The sequence below is a fragment of the Hemicordylus capensis genome, chromosome 4 (assembly GCF_027244095.1).
Source record: "Hemicordylus capensis ecotype Gifberg chromosome 4, rHemCap1.1.pri, whole genome shotgun sequence".
In the NCBI taxonomy this organism is placed as follows: Eukaryota; Metazoa; Chordata; class Lepidosauria; order Squamata; family Cordylidae; genus Hemicordylus; species Hemicordylus capensis.
In genome coordinates, this window is record NC_069660.1 from 246,361,919 (window position 1) to 246,378,098 (window position 16,180).

The window sequence follows — 16,180 nt, forward strand, 5'->3', positions numbered from 1 at the left end:
CCATAGTATTGACAGCACCACCCCTCATTCAGCTACTGCTTTGTTACATGTTAGCTTTTTCTTTGCTTGTGCGATAACTTTGTTGTGCTCTTTTTGTCTTTTCTTTTGAAGATGGCTGCAGACCAGGATTTTTTGACCCACGTTGTCAGCATAAGTTCTTCAATTCTGCTTTCAATTCTGCTTATAGAATTTCGCGAAAGCAATATTGTCAGGTGCCCAGGTTGGCAGGTGTGCAGTGACTCACCTGGTGGCCAGTGACCCACAGCAGGAACAGGATGGCACGGCAGAGCTGAAGCAGTGGTGCTAGGCTGGTCAGGGGTGCAAGGTTCAGACCAGGCAGACTGAGAGTAAATCCTGCTATAGTCTCCTTCAGGGTTTGCATGGCTGACAGGCTGGGACTCAAGTAGCAGCTTGACCAGGCATGGTGATCAGTGCAAGCCGTTGTTTCCAACACTGGCTGAGTCTCAGGAAACTGTTTATGAAGGCTGGGAATGGCCCTACCCTTCCCTGCCTGTTGGAACATAGGAAGCTGCTATATACTGAGTCAGACCATTGGTCGATCTAGCTCAGTATTGTCTTCACAGACTGGCAGCAGCTTCTCCAAGGTTGCAGGCAGGAATCTCTCTCAGCCCTATCTTGGAGAAGCCAGGGAGGGAACTTGGAACCTTTTGTTGCTCTTCCCAGAGCGGCTCCATCCCCTGAGGGGGATATCTTGCAGTGCTCACACATCAAGCCTCCCATTCACATGCAACCAGGGTGGACCCTGCTTAGCTATGGGGACAAATCATGCTTGATACCACAAGACCAGCTCTTCTCTACTGAACAAACTCAGCCCTGCTTACTTCTCTTGCTGTTTACTCTTATTCATGAGTCACCCTATTGCTATAGTCTCTTGGCAGCGAGGTGGGCAATACTCCGTTGTTCCTGCAGGGCCTCTTTTTTCTGTTGGCATCTGCGGGATGGCAGACTCGGGGAAGACTCTCGGGGCCAGCTGCAGGGGGCTTCAGTTTCTGAGGAGCTGAGCACCCCATACCTGGCAAGGCTTTATGGACTGCAACCTGAGGCTGGCTCTGCCTCTTCAGACAGCTCCTGTACAGGGGTCTGGTGGGAGCCCCCTTGGAGGCTCTGGGGAGTCTTTGGGATGGGCGTTGTCCGTTGCTTCCTGGGGTTCAGCAGGGTACAGAGCCATGTTTTCTGCAGGAGCTAGAATGAATTCTGCAGGTTCACCTGTCCACTGCTCGTCATCAGAGGACGATTCTTCAGTGTATGAGTGGTCACTGCTGGGGGTCCTGACAAAAATGCAGCACAACTGTCCTTATCCTGTTTTTAAATCCAGGCATAATATGAGGTTCAAGGTGGTTAATACTCTATATGTTTTGTTTTTACTATATGTGCTGCCTAGCTTGCCAGTGTCATGGCTCAGGAGTGTTACAAGATGGCGACTGTGACAGAAGAACCGGACAGTGCAGATGCCGTGCTGGATTTCAGGGCATTGCCTGTGACAGCTGTGCAGTGGGGTATTTCCATTACCCTTTCTGTCAAAGTAAGCAATCATACCATTTAGAAGTATCAGTAATCCAGGGAAGATGACAGATAATCCCACAGAAAGAAGGCTTGCAGTTATAGCTCATGTTAGAGAATCAGGATCCTGAATAAATGATTTTGTGAAGATTGGAGCATGCCAAGAAAATATATCAATAATTAGGTTTGTTCTAACCCAGTGTTTCTCAAACTTTTGATACCTGGGAAACAGTCAGAAACTAGAGGCACACTTTACATCTAAAAAAGATCTTCATGTGCCTTTTCTCAGTCCGAACAAAGGTGGGTGTCCTCTTTGCACCTCAGAATAGCCAGTTTTCAGCACAATCCCCCTTAACACAGTGGGATGGACTTCTTAGTAAGCATAGGACTGAGCTGCTAATATTGCCCAGTCAACTAGGGTTCTGAGATGGTGCCATGCTTTCTTTGCAATGGTGATGCTTCAAGGATTCCTCTGGGATTTATTCTGGGCTATGTGTTAATGGAAAGAGGAACAGGGTTGGTATCTGGTAGGTGAGTTTCATGGGTACATAAAGAAGCACTATAACCTGTAAATGACCCAAAGATAGGTGGTAAAGGTGTGTCCCCCCTGCTAAATAGGCAAAAAAGCACAATTCAAAATTGTGATAGTAGCAAATTAAAGCCTTTGTCTCAGAGCAAGCTCACATGAGGGAAAGAAATGCTGAATCATCTCTGCTGAGCTGCCTGGCTAGGCTTCTCCTAAAACTATTCTGTATTATGGGTAGGTTCAAATTGCTGCCACCACTACCCGTTTTGTTTGCAGAAACTCTCTGGGCTTGGGGTTGGATAACCCAGAAAAAAATCTCTTAATGTGGCTCTCGGACAAGTACAATAATTTCCACATGCAAGACTACAAGTGGTGAGAAAACTGATAGCTTCTGATCGTTTGAGGATGTGTTTGCAATAGAGAAACCCTCGCTTTGGATCCCCCTTGTCTGGTGTTAAAAACCAACTCGGAGAAGCTTGTAAAAAGAAAAGAACTTTAAAAACAGTTTTATTCAATTACTACAGACTGTTTCTGTCTGAGTCTTTCTCAGCTTTAAATACAGTTAAAGACATTTAGTAGAATTACAAAAATAGATTGTTTTAATGTACGCTTAAATGTTTATAGAGGCTTTTGCAACGCCCTAGGTGTATTGGGCGTAGGCAAGTGTTTCTTATTTCAACTACGTTGCAGGTAAACTATAATAGAACAGTATCCAGAATATGCAGAGCTCACACACACATAAGACATAGAACATTCCTAATGCAAACTCTGACTAAACAAACTTTTCCCTAGACTAAACCTCCCTTTTCCTTGAACTCACCAAACTCCTGATGAGCATTCAAGCTTCCTGTCCTCTTGTCTTTCAAGGATCTGCAGAGTTATTCTCCTGCAGCCGACCTTCATGGACACATGTCCTTCTGTGCCTAGCTTCTCTAACAAAGAACTCCTTTCTTCCTGGCAACAGCTCTCTAGGTCCCACCCACATGCTGTGCTGATTGGCTGAGCCCTGGAGTTCACCAGCCTGTCAAGACAAAGTTCGCTTCCAGTTACTCTTTAGAGGGAGAGGAAGCTGAGTTACTCTTTAGAGGGAGGGGAAGCTGATCACTACCGTGATTCTCTTATATTTGGCAGGGGAGAGCACATCAACCTAATCACAGCATTATTCCTATGGCTGTTGCTGGTGTCTGCCTTGTGTTTCTTCTTAGACCGTGAGCTCTTTGGGGACAGGGAACCATATTATTATTACCCATTTTCTATGTAAACCACTTTGAGAACTTTTAAATTGAAAAGTGGTATATAAATAATAGTAGTAGAAGTAGTATGACTGAAACACCTGGAATTCCTGGCTTGTGTAGACAGGGTCTTTGTGTAGTCAAGGCTTGGAACAACAACCTCTGAATCTAGATTTGATCGGCAAGCTTCTCAGTGGCTTTTCAAGGGGAACTACTTTTAAGTAACTGCTGCCAGGTCTTGCAGGCCAGGTTGATCAAATGTTTATTGTTTATTGTTGATCAAATGATGCTGTTTATTTTCTTCCTTTACAATTAACCTTACCGTAATCAGTATGTTGACCTCTGAACTAGCAAAATAAAGACAGGAAGAAAGCGGAGGCTGGAATTGCATTATAATTCATGAGATAATTTGGCCAGGGGCCAAACTAAAGATGTTCAGAGCAACTGCTTTTAAGTTAAACATGTCTTTTCCTTGTTGACATATAAAGCGGGAATGGGAGGATCTGCTCTTTTTAAACAAAAATGAGTATGTGTGGGGAAATGAAACTTGCCCACTCTACCTCAACATACTTTGCTGTGTTCCTATATTTATTTATTTGTTTGTTTATTATTTATTTATTTGATTTCTATGCCGCCTTTCCAAAAATGGCGCAGGGCGTTTACACAGAGAGATAATAAATAAATAAGATGGATCCCTGTCCCCAAAAGGCTCACAATCTAAAAAGAAACATCAGATAGACACCAGCAACAGTTACTGGAGGTACTGTGTGTGTGTGTGGGGGGGGTGTCGATAGGGCCAGTTACTCTCCTCCTGCTAAATAAAAGAGAATCACTGCATTAAAAGGTGCCTCTTTGCCAAGTTAGCAGGAGTTAGCATTAAGGATTACTATAGGATTACTATAATCCTATAGCATTAAATAATTTGAGTCAGGCAGGGAGAAAAGTGCTCCCCTCCTCAAGTGCCCCTTTTATTTAAAGAGCATATTTCTACTTTGTAGGTGAACATTACAGGTGAACCCCCACTTTATAGGCAAACATGTTTTAACTTACAGTGTTTGTCCCCCATGTCTAGTTTGGCCCTGATGGGGCTCTTTCTAACAATGTCTCTGAAAGTATCTTGTTTTTCTTGGCAGTGTGTGAGTGCAATTCAGCTGGCACACGCTCTGAAATATGTGACTTATTTGGGAGATGCCTCTGTCGCTTTGAGGTCGAAGGCCTACAGTGCAACAGCTGCCGCCCTGGGTACCATTCTTTCCCTTTCTGTCAAGGTAAACATACAAAAAGCATTGGTCTGGTCAGGGGGAGCAGAAACTTGAATGTGAATATGGTTCTGTGTTCCTTTTGGTCTGCTGATTTAGAATTGTCAAACAGATAAAGCCCTCTGATCCACTGTGCTGTGAAATCACAACATGGTCTATTGACTGGAAAAAGAAGGGATGGGAAAACTCTCCAGGCTGAATACTCACATTTTGTAAGACGAACATAGCAGCCTAGCTATGGATCCTCTGTCTTTAATAAAGGCATAAGAAACAATCTTACACTGAGTCAGACAACAATCAATTTAGTCAGATTCTATCCAGGAGTGTAGCAAGGACAAAAAATGAAGATGGGTCCCTATCACCCCAGTCTTCTTCTTTAGAGAAGTGCAAGGGAGAGAGCAAAGAGCAAGTTGTCATCCAGACAGCAGGCCCAGGGACATTTGTCTCCACCCCACTTGTTCAATTGTACCTGATACTATCCATTCTCACTGGCAGCTATTCTTCAGGGTTATTGCTGAGGTTCATTCCAGCCTGTTATCAGAGGTCCTTGAACTAGAGATGTTAAGGGTTGCATCGTTGATGCAAAGTATGTGCTGTACTATTGTACTGTAACCACTCCTTATACTGTCAGTAGTGATGCGTCACATGATTGTGTGACATGTTGATATAATTCATGAAAGGGGCAAAAATGGATCACACACACACACACACACACACACACACACACACACACACACATGCACGAAAAGATAAATAATGTGTATACAAGGATGTAGGAAGTTTGTTGAGTGTGACATTGAAAAGCATTGCAGACTTGAATAAAAAGTCTCTTTTTTATGGCAAAAAGCTGGAATGAGTCAACGGCAAAAGGAATTGAGGCCCTTTAGAAGGGAGAACACACAAATCATTTCATGAAATACATGGCATACATTCTTCAGTTGGCGCATCATAACTTTTTGCTGGAATTAATCAACTCGTGCATTAATGGAGAGAAGGCAGCCCAGATTGAGTTTGTTTAAATTTTGAACTTTAAATGTTGGCATGAAGTGGGAAATGGCGAGAAGCACTGTACAAAAACAAAGTCATACAAAAGAGGGTCAAAAATCGTATTAAAGTGAATGAAATGTGCTGAAGATATTAAAAGGGCAATTTACAGACACTAAAGCTGGAGTGCATGAGTCTTTTGACTTTAGTGGAGCCTTTCATATTTCTTCAAAAGACTCAGAAAACAGATTTGATGGTATATATACAAATGTGGTACATGGCATGATGTCTGAACTGGTTTTTCTTTATATAGTGAATCATTATGCTTTATTGGCTATTTAATATAAAGATTAAGAACAGAGCAAACAACTCTGTCAGCAGAACATTCTTCGGCTGTATGCCAGGCACATTTGCAATTATGTCACTATTTTTTCAGTAACACATCCAAAGTGGTTCCTAAATCGTTATACTAAGGGATCCTATCTTTATGAGCATTATCCTCATTCAAGCTCTACCTACCCATTGGCCTAGATTTGTACCTCATAACATTCTGCTTCCAATGCTATTCCCCACCCCTTGCCCTGCAACTTAATATACAAAACACAAATAATGAAATAATTGGCCAGCCAGAAACCAACAGGTGGATGAAATCAAATCCTGTGAATGTTCTTGTCTTTTGTTTTGAAGAATGCGATGGTAAACTGGGTATTTTCTGATACTTCTTGGCTTTGAATTACTCATTGCTCACAACTATTCTAGTCAACTATTTAGCTGGTTATGTTTATATTGCGTTAAACAGCATGGGGGATGATGTAATATGAGAGCCAGCGTGATGTAGTGGTTAGAGTGCTGGACTAGGACCGGGGAGGCCCGGGTTCAAATCCCCATTCAGCCACGATACTTGCTGGGTGACTCTGGGCCAGTCACTTCTCTCTCAGCCTAGCCTACTTCACAGGGTTGTTGTGAGGAGAAACTTAAGTATGTAGTACACTGCTCTGGGCTCCTGGGAGGAAGAGTGGGATATAAATGTAATAAATAAATCTAGTGGGCCCAGGTGCAGAGCATCTGCGCCTCTAGTTGGACCCAGCCATCCCTCCCCGCCACCACGCCAGCATGCCCTGCTTTCTGGCTGGCCAACTGGCTGCTCCTCCCTGCCGACGTCCCCCTGGGCCAGGCTGTCCCGCTGCTGCTGGCCGGGCTAGGCTAGCCCACCACCACTTCCTCCATGCGGCTGGGCCAGGGCCTGCTGCCGCCATCTCAGCACTGCGGGCCAGGGCCAAGCCATCCTGCCACCACTTCCCACCTTCTCCTGGCTGGTGGGGCTTTGCCCACCGTCCACCCGGCATCTGCTCACCTCCTCACCGCTGCCATTATTTCTCCCTGCCGCCACTTCCCGCTGCCTCCTCCCAGCCAGCGATGCTTCACCCGCCATCTGCCCACCTCTTCCGGCCGGGGGGGGGGGGGCTTTGCCCACCGGCCCTCCACCTCCGTCTTCTGGCTGTCGCCATTATTTCTCTCCACTTCAATGCTGGAACTCCTGGACGCTCTAGAGCATCTGCATGCTGGTACTTGATTGCTCCCCTCACCTCACTTGATTGCTGAAAAAAGAGTTTCAGCAATTAATTGTGTGTATATATAATGTACTCCTAAAATATGTAGGTACTGATATCTATGTGTTGCTTCCTAAGACCTTCTAAATAGGATTACTCTCAACATTTGCAGATTTCAAGTTGGCTCCTATGATTACCCTTGGCATAGCACAATGCATAAATAAGTTTCAGAGCAGGGAGAGGGCAAGTCTCTTCCCCTCCTGTCAGGCCTTGAATATAGAACAAACAATTCCATTCAGTTACTTTGGCTCAGCAGAGCCAAAGTTCACACTCCAGTTTCTTGCAAAATGACAATCCTCAGTACAGGCCTATGCTTAGCCCTTTAGGCCCTCAGTTCTGGTCCCAATTCAGCCAGGGTGTTCACCGCATGCACATCCTTTTCACCTTTTGGTAGGCCTGGGTGCCTTTCTCTTGTCATTTGGCAGAGGGGGTTTCCTCTGAGGTGCTCTGTTACATGAAGAGGAGTGGTTTGGACATACTGCCCTCCCATGTGATGAGGGATAGGAACTGGAAGAGGGAAATGATAGGCACACTCATGGCGTGCTCATGTCCTGATTGTGTGTGTTCAGGCTGGTTGCACAAGTACAGTCTGACAGATGGTCACACAGTTTTCATAATGTCACATGATTGTATGCTCTGCACATCTGTGGGAATATTCAATAGTCCTCTTGGTGGGACTGGTTTCCTTCTGCCAGTCCCCCATCAGATGGTTGTACAAGAGCAACCAGGACGGTCCAGTCTCCATCATGTAGGCCATTCAGTATTACATAAGAACTGTCCTGCTGGTTCATGTCCAAGGACTATCCAGTTCAGCATCCTGTTTCACACAGTGGCCTATCAGATGCCTTTGGGAAGCCCACAGGCAACTCTCCTACTCTTGCTCCCCTGCAACTATTATGATTATGCACATCCTGATGGTACCATATGTGTGTGCTGGCATGAGAGGGAACCAAAGCCTCACCGCATCAGTAGGACTTGCCAGAACTCATTATGGATTCAAATATTAACGCAGAAAATCTGCCACACTTTGAGATGTGGTCTAAATTCCATCTTGAAGTAGAGCTCAAAAACAACTGTATTTATTAATTAAAATATTTATATGCCACTTTTCAACAAAAAAAATTCACAAAGCAGTTTACATAACAAAATGAATAATAAAGTAGTTCCCTATTCTAAAGGAGCTCACTACCTAAAAATGAATCACAAGGTAGACACCAGCACCAGCAAGGTAGCCATTGGATGGACATTATGGTGGATGGGCATTATGGGAAGAAGAAGAAACGTCTTTTGGCAGTCATTTTCAGACTGAAGCTGTGTCACTGCAGTAGTGCATATTTTCTGCCCATAAAGAGTCAGGGAGAACTGCTGAAGCCACCCAAAATGAAGCAGGGACATTTTAGCCCACTTGGCCCTGAATCAGCCTGAATCAGTTCAGTTGGGCCAAATTTGGCTTGTTTCACCCCAGAGTTGAATACCAACCTGAAGTTTTGTACAGCCCTACTAGCGTTCACATTTGACCGCCCTGAATCATAATCAATGCATATTTTTAAATGGCAGCAAAATAAATACATTACTTCAGGAAATATATGAAGCCATCTATTGATCAGCTTGGTTTTTGCTGATTTCAGATTCATCAGCAGTTTTTTTTTTTAAAGTACATTGAACATCAGGCTTATTCCAATAATTGGAATAACAATTGACATTGTGGGAGTTAAGGCATATGAATCAATATACTGCCAAATCCTTTGAATTCTTACGGTAGGATATCCTATACCAGTAGCGTAAGCATTTTCCTAAAATAATTTTGGTTGGCTTGCAAGATTAGTTTATTTTGTCCTGCTTTTTTCTGGTCCTCAGATGCTTGTTCTACAGCTTATATAAAGCATGGGAATTCTTATTTGGTGTCCATTTGAAAGCCTCATCATATAGCAGTTGAAAATAGCTCAATTAAATCTTCCTGTAAATTGCAAATTTTGCCGTGACAAGAAGTACATTATTCCTTCCTTTACTTATTCATGGACAATTTTCATTAAAGCTGTCCCCACTCTACCCCAGGACAAACTAGGATTTGAGCTGGGTTTTTTGTGCGTTAATGTCAAAAGTGAATAGCACGTTATTTAAAGAAAACTAAGGAACAGCTGCAAGTGTGACAGCTTCCTACTTTTCCCATGCAGAGTGTAACTGCGATGCAGCTGGATCTGGGGAGTACGCATGTGGCCCTCGGGGTCATTGTCTTTGCCATACAAACTATGCTGGGCCGAGATGTGACCAATGTGCTCCTGGTTATTACAGCTATCCCAACTGCTTGCGTAAGTAGCTGAGCAAGTTTCTTTCTCTGTTCTTATTTATTAGAGAAACATCTTGGTCTAAAGTGCATTGCATGAAAGCTAAATTGTATAATTTATTAGAAGTAGTTAAAAAAATAAATTCCCAGCCATTGACAGGCAATCTCACATGTAGCTCAGGCAATTTCTTTTTTTCATCTTTTAAGGATTAGGTGGAGCTCCTATGACAATAGAGGTGGATGCAGGGCTAATCTGTCTACCATATTCCTCCATGGATGTCACTTTTCTGTAGGAAGTGACATTATGAGGCTCTTTTCACGATCAGACAGAAGAGCCTCTAGGGCAGGTGTCCCCAAACTGCGGCCCTCCAGATGTTGCTGAACTACAACTCCCAGCAACCCGAGCCACAATTTATTGTGGCTGGGTATGCTGGGGGTTGTAGTTCAGCAACATCTGGAGGGCCGCAGTTTGGGGAAGCCTGCTCTAGGGGGTTAGCAGGGAAAGCGGGCTTAGAACCGCGCTCCCCATACACAAGCCGCCCACACAACTGCCGGCTCCATTACGGAGCCGGTGAGGCCTGAGAGGATCGGGGGCCACGCTGCCCCTGGAAACTCCAGCATGCCCTGCGCGAGCACACAGGGCATGCTGGAGAGACCCCCGAGCCGGGAGGCTGTTTTTCAGCCTCCCGGTCGGGGGTCTACTCGTGAGTTGCCATGGTGCGGAGTCACACCGTGGCAACTCACGATTGCAAAAACTGGGTTTGCAGAGAGCTCGCTCCGCAAACCCGGTTTAAACACCAGGCTACTTAAGCAGGTGACTCGCTTAAGAACCACTGGGCTCGCAGCCGAGCCCGGTGGTTCTCATGACGGTAGAAAATCGGGCTAGCGGAGGCTAGCCCAATTTTCTGCCATTGTGTGAATAGCCTCTATATCTACATGTGATCTTCCTCTCCGTGGTTGTTGTGCACACTGGGAAGCTGCCAGTGACATTGTAAATATCCTGAGCTATACATTTCTAGTGGGGGGTTCTTTTCTTTTCAGCATCCCCAAAAGATGCAGTCCTTGAACGGGGACACAGTACAACAAATAGGGCTCTCTTTTCTCAACAGAGGAACCTTCAGCTCTGGCATAAGATCCTGAGGGTGATTGCTTGTTTAGCTAGAGGCTGTAAATATGCGTCCATCCAACCCCAGTTGCATATCTCCACGTTAGAAGGGAGAAGCATAGAATACATTGTACACCATTGTACTTGGGGTCTAGTTGCTAGAGAGTGTTTCCAAGCCTTTATAAAACATTTGTAGAATTATGCCAGGAAAACATATAGTGGACAGGGTAGGACTCATCCTGTAAATCCTGCCTTCATTTTAAAATTAACACCTTTGCTCAGCTTGTCAGTGTTCCACCTATGGCTCCTACCAGGGCACATGTGATCCAGGATCAGGGCAGTGTGATTGTCGACCAGGTGTTACAGGTCAACAGTGTGACAGATGTCTATCCACAGCCAACCACTTTCCTCATTGCCAAGGTAATATTCACAAGGAAATTAACTGCCTATGGCAGTATTATAGTGACAGTCAGCAAACTGCATAGATTTGTATGATATCAGGGGCTTTTGATGAGTTCACCTCACCCTGTACCTTATGGTGAGACTAATTGCTTTATAGGCTGCCATTGCAAAGGGACCGATGCTCTGGCCTAAGAGCAGATAAGGACCTTGGGTGAAAGGCTGGTAGCAGACTTGCTGAAGGCCAGTAGTCCAATGGTTCCAAGAGAAGGTTTAATGGCTGTCCTCGGTGACAAATTGCCCAGACTGTGGGAAGGACCAGATTGGTCCTCTAGTGTCTCCTGATGGGCTCTTCCAGCTGAAAAGGCCTATAATGCTTTCTGTGACTAGCAGCCCTTGTGATACATGAAGCAGAGAACCAATATCTGATCTGCAGGGCTCCCAATTCAAGCCCCAAGATGCTGGATACTAATGGATTCCAGTCTGGCTTAATGGGTAATGTTTGATTTTGATTTTGGATGAGAGAGTTGCAGATACAAATCCCCTTTTCTGCCTTCTGTGACCACAAAGCTCACTCAGTGGCTTTGGCTAAATTGGTCAGAGCCAGTGTGGTCCACTACAGAGTCATACACAGACTCACTAGGTGAGCTGGGGCAACTCGTGTTCTCAGTCTCAATTCACTTACTGTAAAATGAGAATAATAGTGACGACAGGTTTGTTGTGAGGCCAAGCACTCTGTGCACTCTACATATAAAAAGTGCTATTTAAATTATTACTATTAACAATAATCTGTGAAACCTACTTCACAGGTATCTTGTGAGGATAACTGCAGTATATTTTGTATGCTTAAAGTGCTATAGAAATTATTGAAAATAAATAGCTTTATTCTCAAATGTGTGTGTGTGTATGTGTTTTTTTTTTAAATTTCATACAGGAGTTAGCAATGAATGTGACCCTGCTGGTACCATTGATTTCTCTTCTGTAAGTATTACATTATAGAGTTGGAATGGAATGACTGTAGCTACAGATATCATTGATCAGATGTGTTGAGTTCTGGGAGTTTGTCCTAATACCCTGAAGGTTAATATGTAGAGAAAGAAACAAATAACTGGCAGTGTGTTAACCATCTGCCTCTCCTAATGGATATAGGTAGGTTATGGCAGCTGCAGTTCTAATATGGTTCAGATCAATTGTGCTCAGATTGATTAAGTGCCATCACTTTGGTGTCGACTCCTAGCGACCACATAGATAGATTTTCTCCAGGATGATCAGTCTTCAACTTGGCCTTTAAGGTCTTTCAGTGGTGCATTCATCGTTGTCATAATCAAGTCCATCCATCTTGCTGCTGGTCATCCTCTTCTTCTCTGTGCTCAGATAAATAGTGGTAAATCCATCAATCTCTTTCCCCCAGCAGTTATTTGGGACATGAGGCAGTAGGCCCCACAAGAAAATTCCTGGTATAAACATGATGTTATAGCTGTGGCAAGGGATCTCTCTCAGCAATTTCCCTTGTGGACTTGGAAACTGAGGGGGTGAAAATGAGAGCCTCCTCACCATAGTTCTTTAGGGAGAAGAGGGTGCGGGAATGTTTTCCAAGGAGAAATTTGTGTTGTGTCTGAAGTGTTTGTGGACTTCAGATTGGTTATGAGATCAGCCTGCCTGTCTGTCTCCAATGTCTCTAATATCAAATGCATGATTCTCATGACCTGTGAGGTTTAAAGCAGGTTTACATATATAACTGTTCTGAACCTTCTTTTGTTCTGAACCTTCCTTAGTTTCATGGAGTCCACAGAACAAATAGGTGTTTGACCCATCCCCCAGAATTTTTCATCATCTCTAGGGGTGCATCTGGAAGGGGAATTTTTCAGCGTTTGGATATGTTCCTCTAGTGGATCTGATCCACTCAACTCTTGTGTGTGCCCAGATACAAGCTAATGCAGTCTGTGCTTACAAAGCTGAATTGGGATTGCATGGACTTTGATTAAGGTTCACTTCTACAGTGATTACTTTGGGAGTCCTTAGGCAGTGTTGTTATTTCTCAGCCTCAGGCCTTCATCTTTGAAATGCAGGTACTGTTGACCTTCTTCACTGGCTTACAAAACCTCTTCTTTTAATGACAAATGGCCCCCTCATGACCCCACAGCTCATGAGAGTCATGAAGTTGAATCCAAATAAGATGGAGGTACTGACTGGGGGGCGGGGTCAGGACCCGAGAGAATGGTTAGATCTTTAGTTCAGGTACATAGCTTGGGAGTGTTCCTGGACCCAAAGCTCTCCCTAGTTTCTCAGATTGAGGCGGTGGCCAGGACTGCTTTTTATCAGCTTCGTCTGATCTGTCAGCTATGTCCATTTCTAGAGGTGAATGACCTTAAAATAGTGGTACATATGCTGGTAATCTCCAGGCTTGATTACTGTAATGTGCTCTGCGTGGGGCTGGCTTTGTACATAGTTTGGAAACTACAATTGGTACAGAATGCGGCAGCCAGATTGGTCTCTGGGACAACACAAAGGGACCACATAACACAGATTTTGGAGGAACTGCACTGGCTGCCAATGTTTCTGGGTGAAATACCAGGTTCTGGTTATTACCTATAAAGCCCTTAACAGCTTGGGTCCAGGCTATTTAAGAGAGCACCTCCTTTATCATAAACTGCCCGGAGACATACGTTTGGAGCGGTATTAAAATGTTAAATAAATAAATAAATAAATAACAAATGCTGCCATCTGTTACAATCTTCTGAAGAGGTCCGGTTATGGTTACCACTGGCTCGTTGGGTGGCAAATCAGGACCAGGCTTTCTCTGTGGCTGCCTCAGGGCTTTGGAATATGCTCCGTGCTGAAATAAGAGCAGCTCCTTCTCTGTTTGTTTTCAGGAAGACCCTCAAGACTCTCCTGTTTTTGCAGGCTTTTAATTAGAATTAATTTTAAAAACTTACTTTAATAACTATTTTATTCTATTATTTTTATTGTGTCATGTATTTTAATCTGTGACTTTTAAATATTTTAAATTTTGTACACCACCTAGAGATGTACATATCAGGTGGCATAAAAATATGATTAAATAAATGAATGTATTATTGCCTTTGTCTATTAGGGCTTTTGCCAATGTCTTCAGAATGTAGAAGGTCCAAACTGTAGCATCTGCAAACCACTTTACTGGAAACTGGCAGGAGAAAACCCTGATGGATGTGTAGGTAAGGCTCTACAGATATATCTCCTGTAATGTAATGAAAGTAAAACCTGCACTTTGCCCAGCAATTTTTGTCACAAGTCAGTCTTCCCAATCAAGCACTGCTTTTTGTCCAGCAACCTTTGGCCTTGGGAAGTGATAGCACCTGCACATATTCTATGCAGCACCTCTATAGATTCTTATGCAGAACCAGTTCAGACCTGAAGATCTGGTCTGGAAAAACTGTGAAGATTGTGCCACCCCACAACGTGCCATCTTAGCTCTTTATTTTGAATATGTCTGTTGCAAAAGGGTTTGTACTATATTTTGGTGAAAGTACATTTCTCCCAGGTTGACAGAGGATATCAAATAACCCATTATTTTTGTAGCTGTTTTTAAACTTTTTATCTTAGTAATACCATTGATGCATAGACAAATTCTGCCCTCTAGTGTCTCTCAGTCATAACTTTTGTGGAGTTATGCAATATTTATGGTGATACATTTGAAAGCTCCCTGAGGCCTTTTGCTTGGAGATATATATTTAGTAGTAGTCCAAGAAGTCTTTTGTTTGACATTTATTGCCCCTTGTTTATGGGCAGTCTCGAGTTTTGCAGAGGATTAGAACACTGAAATTAGAACAAAAATGACTGAAAGTGTTTACAAAATGTGCTGTGATGCACAAAGTGCATTTGGTAGGTCAAGACAGGAAAGAGTCTTTCCCTCCAAAGAATGCTTACTTCACAATTGCAGTAATATGTCTCTGTCAGTTAAGCCAAAGAAGTAAGAATTAGTATTGAACTAGCATGGCAGCACAATCCACTAAGGTCAGCATAGAGAGTTCCTGAAAAAAGGGTTTTATAGTCCTTGGAGAATTTGTTGAAGAAAAGAGGCGTTCAGTATGGCAGAAACTCGTGCGTCTCAAGGATGAGAAAGGAGCTTCAGTCAATCTCATCCTTCAGTCCCGAGTCTCAGGCTCAGGTGCCTCCTCCCTCCCACTCTCAAACATGCCTGGGAGAAATTAAGCTTTTGCAAAGATTTGGCCTTGAATTATCAAATTCAAATAATTGGCACCCTCATCCCTGGCCCTATGGGGTAATAGCCACTCCCTGCCACTTACTTCCTCACAGAGCTGGCCATCCACAGCACCAGGGACAGTGCTTAAAGGAATGTGGAGCTGTAGGAAGCTCCAGTGACATCTGCTACACAAGGAATGTTGGGAAATACAGTCCTCCCAGTGCTTTCCCTAGAGAGGTCTATGAAGAAAGTGCTTGGAAAGATCACATTTCCCAGCATTCCTTGCATATCTTCCCATGTGGCTTCCAAGATGTCAGTGTAGCTTCCTGGAGCCTCCACATCCTTTTGAGCACACTCCCTCGTGCTGTGTACAGACTGCTTTGCACAGAGGTAAGTGGTTGCCATTCTGCAGAACCAGAGGTGAAATGCAAATGATTTGGCTGCAACACTTTGAAGGCTAAATCTTTAAACAGGAAAACTGTGTAAAGAAACTGTGTTTTTACAAGAAACTGTTCCATGGTCAGGTAATGAAGCCTATTCATACAAGTTCCTCTGTCTTCTGGTATTGTTGTATAACAATAACCATACCAGAATCTAGAGAGTCCCTTTAGGCATGCCAAGGGCTAGCTTATACCTAGTGCCTGTGATAAAAAGGATCTCGAAAGAGGAGCTTCAAATGAATTTGTTTTCCTTTGCAGAGTGCCAGTGTTATGCAGCTGGAACGCTGAGTGGAGTCAGAGAGTGTAAGCAGGTAAATGAAAGTTACTCTATGTACATTTTCTTTACCTAAATATTTGTTTAAATTTCAGACTGAATAAAGCATAGCCAGCCAGCAGGCAGCTAATGGCTCAGAGAGGCCATATCACACTGGTTCTACACTGCCAAATACCTTCAGTTTCTCTGTGGCAGGTGTGTGTGGGGTGGGGAAGCTAGCAGGCCAGTTGAATTATTTTTTGCTCAGAATAAAATCTCACTGACTTTAATGGGATTGCTTTAGGCATAGGCCACTGTTCAGTGCCTGCTTTGCATGCAGGTAGTATTAGGTTCAATTCCTGGCACCTCCAGGAAGGACTAGGG

The 16,180-nt window shown here is 43.8% G+C and overlaps 1 protein-coding gene across 4 annotated transcripts in view; it reads left to right on the plus strand.

The window, feature by feature from the left end:
- LAMA3 (laminin subunit alpha 3) overlaps window positions 1-16,180 on the plus strand; it is a 212,716-nt gene that overhangs the window by 68,258 nt on the left and 128,278 nt on the right. For all 4 annotated transcript variants that reach the window (XM_053242489.1, XM_053242490.1, XM_053242491.1 and 1 more), the window contains 7 exons: window positions 1,403-1,543; window positions 4,413-4,547; window positions 9,307-9,441; window positions 10,804-10,941; window positions 11,855-11,901; window positions 14,015-14,114; window positions 15,802-15,854. In XM_053242489.1, the coding sequence (XP_053098464.1) occupies window positions 1,403-1,543; window positions 4,413-4,547; window positions 9,307-9,441; window positions 10,804-10,941; window positions 11,855-11,901; window positions 14,015-14,114; window positions 15,802-15,854 (749 nt within the window). The remainder of the gene's footprint in view (window positions 1-1,402; window positions 1,544-4,412; window positions 4,548-9,306; window positions 9,442-10,803; window positions 10,942-11,854; window positions 11,902-14,014; window positions 14,115-15,801; window positions 15,855-16,180) is intronic.